Source organism: Emys orbicularis, chromosome 6 (assembly GCF_028017835.1).
Source record: "Emys orbicularis isolate rEmyOrb1 chromosome 6, rEmyOrb1.hap1, whole genome shotgun sequence".
Classification (NCBI taxonomy): domain Eukaryota; kingdom Metazoa; phylum Chordata; order Testudines; family Emydidae; genus Emys; species Emys orbicularis.
In genome coordinates, this window is record NC_088688.1 from 72,822,720 (window position 1) to 72,836,011 (window position 13,292).

The 13,292-nt window shown below is 38.8% G+C and overlaps 1 protein-coding gene across 2 annotated transcripts in view; it reads left to right on the forward strand.

Moving 5' to 3' along the window:
• Positions 1-13,292, forward strand: part of AP3S1 (adaptor related protein complex 3 subunit sigma 1) — a 39,193-nt gene that overhangs the window by 8,246 nt on the left and 17,655 nt on the right. Inside the window, exons 3-4 of one of the 2 annotated variants that reach the window (XM_065407040.1) lie at positions 744-855; positions 9,959-10,030. In XM_065407040.1, coding sequence (XP_065263112.1) covers positions 744-855; positions 9,959-10,030 — 184 coding nt within the window. The remainder of the gene's footprint in view (positions 1-743; positions 856-9,958; positions 10,031-13,292) is intronic. The other variant, XM_065407041.1, reaches the window with a different exon arrangement.

Genomic DNA, 13,292 nt, shown 5'->3' on the forward strand with positions numbered 1-13,292 from the left:
TGTGTACTAATCACTAACTTCAATGCATGTGTACTTAAATTTTTTCATCTCCTCTCAATGGCTCCCCTGAGTGGGACTAGGAAAGATGCTTGAAGCATGTGACCCCCTTCTAAGTAATATTCCTTACTTTCTGCACAGTGCCTGCTAGAATGTCACAGAGTGAAACTTGCACACATCTTAGTGGAAGTGTGTCCTTATTGATTTGTTTGCCATAGTCCTGATGCGTAGGTGCATATATTAGTGTGCTTACTACTGTCTATGAGGATATTTACTAACAGTAATTACAATTCAGAGTTAAGGTGTCATGTTGGTTTGGCTTGTTTTTTTTCAAAAGCACTTTTACATTAAATTATGAGGTTCTCTATTATACTGTTAATGGCTGAAGTATTTTCAACATATACTTATTTCATGATAAAAAGCAACAGAGGGTCCTGTGGCACCTTTAAGACTAACAGAAGTATTGGGAGCATAAGCTTTCGTGGGTAAGAACCTCACTTCTTCAGATGCATCTGAAGAAGTGAGGTTCTTACCCACGAAAGCTTATGCTCCCAATACTTCTGTTAGTCTTAAAGGTGCCACAGGACCCTCTGTTGCTTTTTACAGATTCAGACTAACACGGCTACCCCTCTGATACTTTATTTCATGATGTAATTTAAACTGTATCCTGAAAAGTTTATAATTTGCTGTTAATGAGTTTTTGCTCATCTTGTCTTGACACTGACCTAGCTTATCTCTTCATTTAGACTAATAGGTGGATCTGATAACAAACTAATCTACCGGCACTATGCCACGTTGTACTTTGTCTTCTGTGTGGATTCTTCAGAAAGTGAACTTGGCATTTTAGACCTAATACAAGTAAGTGTTGCTTTTAAAGGAAATTCCATATTTTTAAAGATACTTGGTGTTTCTGCCTTCAGGCTTACCTTTTTCTGAATTGCTTGAAAATAAAGATGACTTCCATTACAGTATAAAGTACAACATACTTGTGTTAAACGTTGTACAGTTTCCTACCATTACTAGAGAAAGTTATTTTTTCCCCAAGTTAATGTTTAGGTAAGAAAACAGTTCATTTGACAGGTAATGAGCCTAAATTATAATCTGCCATATTTTGTTGCAGTTTTGCAGAGAATTGGGGTCTAGTTTTGGTAACAGATTCATTCAGTTCAAATGGCTGTTTTCCTGGATTTTTGTTTCCTCTTTGCTCACTTTGGCATTTTGTAGTGTCTGAACTGTGTAAGCTATTGGATACCACATACAATGAATCATCTTTTCACAGCTGTTTGCTCTACAGAGTAGAGTTTCTTTGTTTTGTAGCATATCTTCTTACTCAAATGTGTTAAAATATTTACAAAGTGAGAAGAGCAGCACATTAATATTTAATGTAACTTCTCATGTATTTCTGAATATTCACTTTATCTACAAAACATACATCTTCATTCTTAATTAGAAACAATAGGATTAGAAAAGACCACTTGACTTATCCGGTCTGATCCCTTGCATTTTGCAGGGCCACTTATGCAATTCCAACTGATTTCTTTCTTGCTGAGCTCTAATATGTACAATAATGATGTTCAGCAACCTCCCAATAATTCCACTATCCAATGGCATTGTCTAGCCTGTGTTTCCTTTTTGTATCTTCAGGACAATGGCTTTATGCATATTAAAGCCTTTAGGTAGATCTGCAACCATCATAAAATATCAACATTAAATCTTTGTTCTCAAACTTCTTCATAGGTTGAAGTACTTCTTGTGATAGAGGTGCTTTTGCCATTTCATCTCCCAATACCAATCTGACATCTTCCGCGTGGAAGCTCTAATGCTTGGAAACATAAACAAATTAGGACTGTGAAGGAAACAATATATTTATAAATGCTTTTTAGGTCACCTTTAGCAGATCAGAGTGTTCCATGGATATTAATCTTTGACTTTCACTCAGAGGATATACTGTACATGTTTGCCCAGGTTCCAGTCTCTGCCTTAAAGGAGTCTCATGTCAGGACATACCAGTGAAACCTTTCACCTTAATAATGTAGACATTTTAGTGTTATGAATTTTACACTTCTTGTATACAATCATTTTTAAGTCTCTATACACATTGTTTAAAGGCTTTGTATCAGTATTTGTGATTAACTAGAAAAGGGAGAGTTCTATGCGTTCGCATCATTATCACTGGGTATGTAAAGTCTACAGGGTTAAATGCGAGTTATTCTTAAATCTCCTTTGAAGTGTTACAAGAGGAAATCAAGGCCTTGGTTCAGTTTTTTCTCCCAGTAGAGTTTGATATTATAGCCACAGTAAGTAAAATGAAACTAGAACCTTGGCAAACAGCGAGCCATGGTAGTGTGAGGGAGAGTCACATCAAACTTTCAAAAGAATCTAACTAATTTGGGTGCCAAGTCCTTTTGACTTGACTTTCAGTGAGACGTAAGCTTCTAAGTCAGTTTAGCACTTTTGAAAATTTTACCCTTTATGTATACTCATGACTTCTAAGACTCACTTCCCCATGAAGTAACCAAAAAGAATTTTGAGATCTCAGTGGTTACAAGCTGTACAGAGCTTTGCAAGTTGCATTTGTGCAATCAGACAGTTTTATGGGAGGCATAATGCAGTTTGGTCTGAAAGATGGATTTCTTAATTTCTTAACGTCAAGTTGTTATGACCGTAGATGCATGTGACTTACCTCGCTCTGCGTGGATGCAAGTATTGCAATCTTTAGAGGCACTAAACTTAGAGGTCCTGGGACAACAGATTACTGTAATCTTTAACAAGTCTGGGGTCCAAAAAGCCTAATGTTAATTCAAACAGGCATGTGAGATACAAGGTAGAGCTGGGTGGGAAATGATTTTCCTGTTCTGGAAGAACTTTTGAGATTTCAGAAAATTTTCCTGTCTCAACTTGGGACAAAAAGTCTGTCCGATTTTCACAAACCGGAAATCCAGGGAAAAATTCAGATTGGGTCAGTTGAAACATTTGATAACTTCAAAACATTTCACTTACATTTTTCCTTTACATTTTTTTCCTTTACTGTAAATTAACTTAAATTTTGAACTGAAATTCAGGGGACATGTCAGCAATTTCAAAACTTCTTTCAACCTTTTTTTGTCACAGGATGTTCATCAGAACCAACCCTATCCTGCAGCAGATTTGATTTCAACAAATAGGCATTTTCTAATGAAAATGTTTATAGTTGAAAAATTCCTGACCGGCTCTAGTACGAGGTCAGCCCTTTTAGTTTAGGTTAGAGCTGGGCAGAAATCCAAAAAACTTCCTTCTGGTTGATGAAATTGAAAAATTAAAAAAATCAACTGTAGTTAAGGTCCATTTCACAGATTTGCCTGAAAACTGACAAATTTGTGCTTTGGCTGACCACCAGAGGGAGTGATTTCCACAGTCTGACCCCCCTCTTATGTACTGGCAACTGGAAATTCTCAAAAGAATTTAACATTTGTAGCACTTCAAGTACAGTAGTGCCCAGATATCAGTACCCAAGTCCTGTTGTGCAGCACCTGGCACAAACATAAGAAGAGATGGACCCTGTTCGAAAGAGCTTGTGATCAAAAAGACTGTCAGCAAAAGCATCTCAGCTAACTTGAGCAGTTTTTAATAGTGCACAGGGAATGATATGGTCCCTAAAGCGTCCACCTCCTAAACCATATAAGGTTTTACAGAGTAAAACAGATACTTCAGATTGCACCCAGAAGCAGAGGGGAAGTCAGTGTAGTTTATGTAGAACAAGTGTAATTAGGGTGACCAGAGGGCAAGTGTGAATAATCGGGATGGGGATGGGGGGTAATAGGTGCCTATATAAGAAAAAGCCCCCCAAATCGGGACTGTCCCTATAAAATCGGGACATCTGGTCACCCTAAGTGTAATGTGCTCATGCTGACCAGCTCCACTAGGTGGATTGTTATACTAAGCACTATTAGAGCTTCCAAGTTTCATTCAAAGTCAGCCCCATGTGTGGTGGTGCTGCATGTATTTATTGCTATAACTACTAATGTCCAACCATCTAGGTATTAAATATGTGGATGATTGTCCCGTGCATCTATCAGAGATCACCTTGAGCCAGCTGTTTGAATGATGACATTACAGCTTGTACTGCAATGAAAACACTTTCACAGGTGGACTGGCTTCATCTTTCTTGAGGTTTGCTAGTGCTCTTTAGATCTGGTGACACACCAAAACCTGAGTTAAGAAAACCTAAAGTAGGTCTATTGACACCAAATACAAACAGGACTTTCTAGATTTGAAGTAGACATTCCATAATATTTCTTATATAGATTTATTGTTTTATAGTATCTGTTTTAGATGCATTTGATTGCATATCTGGTTTTTTCAGCTGTTAATGCTGTAATAGAATGTGAGTATTTAATGCAAGAGGAGAAAGGATGGTCTTGTGGCTAAAACACTGGACTTCAGAGATCTGGGTTCAATTCCCTTCTCTGCCATGGACTTCCTGTGTGATCTTGGGCAAGTCATTTAGTCGTTCTGTCCCTCAGTTCCCAGTCTCCTGCTTGTGTGTTGTCCTTTTTCTCCCCCTTTTTGTCTGTGTAGAATGGAAGCTCTTCAGGGCAAGGACTGTGTTGGTATGTTGCTGAGCACAGTGGACCATGATGCTGACAATGGACTCTTAATTTGTCTTACCAGAACACTAAGAACAAGCTGATGTTTTGATTGCTTATGCTATATTTAGTATTGTATATATTTGTTTATTAATATTTGAGTAAAATTTTAAACAAAAAATAAAATACAGCTTTATTGTAATAGTTCATGTAATTCTAAAAGTAAAGCACAAGGGGGTGCTAGAAATTCACTTTGGATCATAATTAGTTATGGAAAACACAGTATTTCTACATCTCTAGTCACCAGGTCTTGGCTTGAGATTTATTTGACTCCAGAATTCATTTTTAATTCTCAGTTCTGTGACTCACATTGTTTCTGCATTGTTGCTCAACCTTTTTTATGAAGTTGCTTTGTGAAAGTCAGTAGGTAGCCAGCAATTCCTTGGATGTCAGTTTCATGATTAATTTAGTGTCCTGTAGTTAGTCTCAGCTGCAGTGGTATCCCTATAGTACATTTGAACTAGTTTTTCTCTTAAGGAGAAAGAAGCCCCAGGTTCTTATGATCCATAAGTGCTACTACGTCTGAAGCAATTACTGCCTTGTTTGAGATCTGTGCACTTTTATCTCTTGGTGCACTTGTTGGACTCTAAAATAAATTTTGTGCTGTAAGCATGTTGGCTCTTATTTTATCCACTGATGCAGTTATTCTGAGACTTAAAAATAAAACTTAATTTTAATTAACCTCCCTTATTATAACTTGTATTCTAGAGTAATACTTTTTAAAATCAGTATGACATAAAAGGTTATAAACCTGTTTACAGTCTGATTCTGGGTTTCTGCCCTACCAGTGTCACACATAATCCCAGCTGTTACCAGTAGAAGACTGAGACATTTCAAATATTTATTAATAGAAATCTTGTGAAAATTCCAGCTGTGGGGCTCTGCAAAAGTAATAGTTTTCTCTTAATTTACCAGTGTATTTAGTGCTTAATGATAATGCTGTGTAGACAGAGGTCTTTGGGCTTCGGTGGTTATCTTCCAAAACTTTCCTGTATTGTCTTAGATAACTAATTATGCTACCTTGATATTTGCATTAATTAAATATTTTTTTTAAGAGCAGCCACTGAAGCTACGGATCTAAGGCTGTTGTGAGGAGAGGTCCTAGTTGTTGGGGTAATTTAAGAGTGAAATACTGTTCAGTTGCTCCTTTCCTGTTCCCTGTCTGTGAATATAAAAATTGCTACTGAAGACACTTCTCTTCTTGTGCCTTATTTTAAAATGTCATTTTGTATAAAGGAACATCTTTCAAGGCACTAAATGAGTGTCTTAATGTCAGAATTTATAAATATCTTGTTGTCTGTGCTATGGAAAACTGTGCTTTTCCCCACCCCCAACTTCTAAACATAAATAACACCAGGATAACTGTTCCTCTAGATAGAGGATACACTTCTTTTTTATTTTCTCCTTGTGGCTAAATGCTAGACAAAACTACCCTTATATATACAACCCCCTTGAGGCACACACAAGTTAAGAGAATTTCCCCTGGGAAGTCAGTTGGCTTCTCTGAGCCACTTTATAAACATCATTTAAGTAGTTTAACATATGAACTAATCATTTGTAAACTTGCCCTGTTTCTAGAAGACATTTTGTGTCTTAACAGTTAACTATATGAAGAAAATTAGTACTTTTTAAGCATGAAGAAAAGAGGCACCTTGTTGGAGTTACTATTCAATTAAATGTAAGATATTTATTTGTAAGGTTAATTGTCATAGTAACTCTTGTATTGAATCCATTTAAGAAATAACACAGGTCTAGATCCACAAAAAGGCATAGACACCTAAACCTTTAGGCACCATTGAGATCTTCAACCCCTGCTCGCTGCCATCTAACCCTGTAGTTGCCTAAATTCATTAGGCATCTACTTTCCACTGGTGGGCATGCACAGTCCTGATGCCCTGAGCTACTTAGCACCCTAGCTCATACCTAAGCCCTAATGGAATTTTCAAACTAGGCCTTCCCCTACCTATCTTACCCGGGGGACCTATTCTGAGCATGCTTACTGGATCAGGCCCTGCATAAAAGACAGCCGGGAACTAGGTAGTTGGGAGTTGCGTGTGCATCCATTATACCCAATATCGCAGTGGTTAGAGCATTCACTTGTAGAGTGACCAGATGTCCCGATTTTATAGGGACAGTCCCGATTTTTGGGTCTTTTTCTTATATAGGCTCCTATAACCCCCCACTCCCATCCTGATTTTTCACATTTGCTGTCTGGTCACCCTACTCACTTGGTATGTGGTTTGAATCTCTACTCTGCCTGATTTAGAGCAAGGGACTTGAACCCTGGACTTTTACATCCCAAGTGAGTGCCCTATTCACCAGGCTATTGGATACAGTATGGTATATCTCTGTCTCTCCTGTTGAAGCTGTTCCACTTTGCATAAATAATAATGTATCTGAGCAGGGACTTGAACCTGACTCTCCATTCCCTAGGGGAGTGCCCTAACCACTTGGCTATAGAGTCAGTCAATCCCTCACCCTCTTCCCATACCAGGAGGTTTCACAGTTGAGAGGTTCTCTGAGCTGGAGTTAGGAACCTAACTACCTTTGAGGAGACGGGCCTAACCCCTGCCCCGGTTCAGCATTTTCTACTGGCTAGCTTAGGCAGCTCCCTGCTCAGTTTTTGGCTTTTGTGAATCCCTTTCTTAGGTGCCTAACTCCCCACTCAGTGCATGGGGAGCCTGGTCTTCAACTCCTCTTTGTGGAGTTAGTTCCAGTATTTTTTGCTTAAATTCAGTGCTGGTACTAAATAATGATACTTCTGTAACTCCACTAGAGAGAAAATTGGTTTTGATTTTAAAATTGAAATTAATAGTAACATGTTATGAGTAAAAGACCTTTTTGAAAATTTCATGCATGCCCTTAGCATTTGTGTTGAAGTGGTAAATTTCCCATTGATTTCCAATGGGATAGGGTTGGAACTTATGAAAATCCCCCCACGTCCCCACCCCCTTTCTGGCTGAGTAGGAAAATTGGTTATGGACATGGAAGATTTCCTTATTGGACTGGGCTCAAATAAGCTCAAAATTGAAATTTTATGTGGTGTGATCTCCTATCCCAAATCAGAAAGGCATGTCTGGCTTGCATAGTAATTAACAGGCCTTTGCAAATAATGAGGAGGACTTGCAATGATAAAAAATGAAACCTTGTGCATTGTATGTAAAGCAAACTGTTAATAACTGATTTGGCTTTATATATATATGCATGCATACACACACACACACACACACAAAATCAGGTGTTTGACCTTAATCCTTTTTTTATTTATGTGCAGATTATTTTATTTATTGTATTCCTGTAGAGCCTAGGAGTCCTAGTCATGGGCCACAACCTCACTGTGCTAGGTGCAGAACATACACACAACAAAAAGGCATCCCTGGCCCATAAAGCGTGTGTTCTAAGTCTAAGACAGAGGCAACAGATGGGTATACAGATGGAAACAATGAGACCATGTTGGTCAGCACGATAGAGAGTGGTCTCAGCACATTGGCGGCTTAACTGTTGTCAAATTTTTTATAGGCATCATAGCAAAGATGGGTAATCAGGCAACCTTGCAGATGTTTATGGGAAGCACTTCCCAAGCATGAGGAACAGCATGGGAGAAAGCACAATGTTTGTTTGAAAATTTCAGAAATTTCAGTGGAGGCTGGCATGGGCCAGTTGGATATAAGTGTCAACAGCTCAGTAGTGAATGAGAGACGATAGACTGTGAAGTGCTTTGAAAGTTAATACAAGCAGCATATGTTTGATGCGATAAAGAAGGGGGAGCCAGTGGATGGATGTAAAGAGAGGTGCAACTTGGTCAAATCAGTGGGCTAAGAAAATGATCCATTCAGCAGCATATTAAATGGATATGAGTGGGGCAAGATTACGTTTGTCAAGGCCAGATAAAAGGATCTTGCAGTAATTGCAACATGGTATGATGAGAGCCTGGATGAGAATTTTATTTGTATGGATGGAGAGGAAAGTCTGTATCTTAAGATGTTATGCAGAAAGAATCTGCAAGACTTAGACATAAAGAGAGGTTCACTTTGAAGATGACACCCAGGTTATGGGCCTAAGTGACTGTCAGGATGGTGGTGTTGTCTAGTGATTGAGAAAGAAGGTAACGGGAAAGGTATGGGGGAAGATTAAGATCCACTTTAGCTGTGTTGAGCTTGAGCTGACAGCTAGACATCCACAAGGAGATGTCAGAGAGACCAGCTGAGATTTTAGTTTGGACAGAAGGAGACAGGTCTTGAGCAGGTCTATGAGTCCTCAGCAGAGATGTGGTAATTGAATTTGTGTTTGCAGATGAAATTACCCAGAGATAAGATGCAAAGGGAGAAGAGAAGGGGAGCTAGGACAGAGCCTTGTGGAACCCTCACAGATGAGGATGGAGAACAAGTTCTTAGCTTAGGTTAGGACATAGTCATTAGAAAATTTGGCAAGAGTGATTTTAGTGGAGTGCTGGGGCTGAAACCAGTCTGTGATGGATTTGAAGGAGAGGCACTTCAGACAATAGTTATAGACAGCTCGTTCCGTGCTCTTAGAGTTGAAAGGGAGAAGGGAAATGGGCAGTAGTTGAAGAAGCAAGTGGGGTCAAGGGTGTTTTATTTAGGAGGGGAGAGTCTAAGTCATGCTTGTATTATGGGGGTGGGAGGAAGAACCAGAGGAACATAAGAGGTTAAGGAGAAGAATAAGGGAGGGGATGAAATGATGGGATGGGGTCACTGGGGCAAATGGAGGGGATGGAGCAGGAAATTAAATGAGAAACTTCTGCCTCTGTGACGGGAGGAGGAGGAGAGAGTTGGAGGAGGGGAAGAGAAGCCAAGCCAAGGGAAGTGGGAGGGTCGCATCACATTTTAGCCATTTTCTCTTGGAAGAAAATGGCAAGATTCTGTGAGAGAAGTGGAAGCAGGCTGGGGCCCTCAGGGGCTACTGGAATACAAATATTAATTGGTAAAAATAAACAGCTGAAATTCATTTTTACTAGATAGTTGGCATCCCAGTAAAATTAGAAGAAACGGTTCAGATCACAACTGCATAAAATTGCAGTATAGATGTTCTTGGAGTGTTCTTTCAATGTGTGAATATTCTTTAACTTTTGTATGTGTGGCTACATTGCAGAGTTGTATTAAAAGCTGTCTTACTTCACATACTCTTTTTCCTGGGGCCTGCCAGCATACAGGATCCCAATAATAGTGTTAACCACACATGTTTTTCAGATACACTAGGCCTTGTAAAATCTACATGATCTCTATTTTCCTATATGTGCCACATTTGAAGTTCATAAATAATGAAATGATTGAGTTGCTCTTAAACCTTGACCTTTTGCTTTGTTTTTTCTTCCACAGGTATTTGTGGAAACACTAGACAAATGTTTTGAAAATGTCTGTGAACTGGATTTAATTTTCCATGTAGACAAGGTACTGTGGTGAGCTACTATAATACCAGTTGAACCAAACATTCTTCTTGACAAGAAACATTTGGTCCTGAATCTGACAGAGTGGATAACAATCCTATCCTTGGTGGTGGTGAAATCTTGTCAGTTTCTATCAAGTTATTTTTAAAGTGCAAAAAGTGTGCTGGAACATGTCTTTAAGAATGAAAAATGAAATTCATTAGTACATTTACTTAGGAGGTGCCTGCAATGTAACTGTGTATATAAATGCAAAATCAGAGACACCAGAATATTGTTTTTCTGATGAGGGAAGCTGATGGTTCCAAGAAATATTTTTGTCCAGGTTTCTTTTTTTAATTATATGTTACTCAGAATTGACATTAGCTTTGGATTTTAGCATTCCAAATCCAGCAATTGCCTTTCACATATTTTATTATGAACATATCACTCAGAAATGGAGTTAGCATACTGGGGGTGGGATGGATTCTGTACTGAACCCCAAATAGACATTAACATCTTATTTTGTGTATAAATCGGAGGTTCTGTGAGAACTCCCATCTAGATGCTATAATTGACTTATTGGTCTGGTATACGGACATGCTGTTACTAATGCAATCTATCATTTACAAGGACACTGTCAACTTCTGACTACAAGTAACATCTAAAATGACTATAGTTTACAGAGACTGGAGGAAAACAGTTATTCCCCTCAATTTTTTCATTGTGTTTACTTTGTGCATATATCTGCTCTTTGTGTGCAGTCATTTCCCCCTCTTTGTGAGAGTTTTTTTCACATCTCAACAGAGCAAGAAAAACATAAAAGGGAAATGTGATAGTGATGCAGAAAAACTGGAAAGGGGAAGAAGGGCAAGTGTACTACCTGAAACTCATGTTTTGAAGCTGAATAGATGATTGTTAGCTGACTGCAGCCTTCTTAAAGAAAGAATGCTTACTTGTTGACACTGATCACTGAAAATTTCAATAGATCTGTATTGGTGTTTGAACTGAGACCGTATCCTGAAAAGTTCATTAAAATTTCACAGTAATAAATTAATTGTGCTTTCCCCATCCCCAAAAGAGAAGTCGGTTTTGCTCCTAAAATTAATTTGTTTGATTATGCTGATAATATTGAGATTGCAAACAGTGATAGACAAATATTTTATTATAACCTTGTGGGTTTCTCTTTATGACCAAACAGTTTTTTCATCAAATAAAGTAACTCAATCTAGACAGAATCCACTAGTGGCTTAGGCCAATATTTTCAAACCTGCAGCCTAAAATTAGGCCCTTAATTCCATAGTTAAGCAAAAGTTGACTGATTTTCTCCCCCCTCCCCCCCCCCCCAGGTGAAAAATCAGGTCACTTCTACTAAGTGGCCTAATTTAAGGCCTGCAGGTTTGAAAATACTGGCATTAATCTCTACAGTTCTTTGATTGTATTGTGACCATTTGCAATGAACAAGGTTACCAGGATTATGACCGTCTCATTTGAGCTACTCTTAATTTTTTTTTCCCAGTATGTTTGTAACTGATCCATAAAGCCGTATTAAAGGAACTGGCACATGAAATTACAAATCCAATAGCAAGGATTTTTAATGAATCTGTAAACAGATTGACTATGACTGGAGAATTGCTAATATAGTTCCTATTTTTAAGAAAGGGAGTAAAAACGTGATCCAGGAAACTACAGGCCTGTTAGTTTGTATGCAAGGTCTTGGAACAAATTTTGAAAGAGAAAGTATTTAAAGACATAGAGGTTAATGGTAATTGGAATAAAATACAACATGGTTTTACAAAAAGGCAGATCATGCTAGACCAACCTGATATCTTCCTTTGAGACGATAACTGATTTTTTTTAGACAAAGGAAATGCAGTAGATCTAATCTACCTGGATTTCTGCATGGCATTTGATACAGTTCCACATGGGAAATTATTAGTTAAATTGGAGAAGATAGGGATTAATATGAGAATTTAAAGGTGGATAAGGAATGTGTTAAAGGGGAGACTACAGTGGTAATACTGAAAGGTGAACTGTCAAGCTGGAGAGAGGTTACTAGTGGAGTTCCTCAGGGATCAGTATTGGAACCAATCTTATTTAACATTTTTATTACTGACATTGGCACAAAAAGTGGGAGTGTGCTAATAACTTTTGCAGATGACACAGAGTTGGGCAGTATTGCCAATACGGAGGAGGACCAGAATATCATAGAAGAAGATCTGGATGACCTTGTAAACTGGAGGAATAGAAATGGGATGAAATTTAACAATGCAAAGTGCAAGGTCATGCATTCAGGGACTAAGAACAAGAATTTTTGCTATCAGCTGGAGACTTATCCGTTGGAAGCGACAGAGGAGAAGGAAGTCCTGTGTGTATTGGTTGATCACAGGATGACTATGAGCCACCAATGTGATGTGGCCATGAAAAAGGCTAATGCAGTCCTAGGATGCATCAGGCGAGGTATTTCCGGTAGAGACATGGAAGTATTACTACCATTATACAAGGCAATGCTGAGATCTCATCTGCAATAGTGTGTGCAATTCTAGTCTCCCATATTTAAGAAAGATGAATTCAAACTGATACAGGGTGCAGAGAAGGGCTACTAGAATTATTCGAGGAATGGAAAACTTCCCTTATGAGAGCAGGCTCAAGGAGCTTGGCTTGTTTAGCCTAACAAAAAGAAGGCTATGGGGAGATACGATTGCTCTCTGTAAATAGATCAGAGTAATAAATACCAGGGAGGGAGAGGAGTTATTTAAGGTAAGCGCCAATATGGAGACACGAACAAATGGATATAAACGGCCATCAATAAATTTAGGCTCGAAATTAGGCGAAGGTTCTAACCATCAGAGGAGTGAAGTTCTGGAACAGCCTCCTAAGAGGAGCAGTGGGGACAAAAAACCAAACTGGCTTCAAGACTGAGCTTGATAAACATATGGAGAGGATGGTATGATGGGACTGCCTACAATGGCATGTGGCCCATAGGCGACTGCCAGTAGCAGAAATCCCCAATGGCTGGAGATGGGACACTAGATGGGGAGGGCTCTGAGTTACTACAGATAATTCTTTCCTAGGTCTGCCTAGTGGATCTTGCACAAATGCTCAGGATCTAACTGATTGCCATATTTGGGGTCGGGAAGGAATTTTTGGCAGAGACCCTGGGGTTTTTTCGCCACCTTCTGCAGCATGGGGCACAGGTCACTTGCAGGTTTAAACTAGTGCAAATGGTGAATTCTCTGTAACTTGAAGCCTTTAAGCCATGATTTGAAGACTTCAGTAACTCAGCCAGA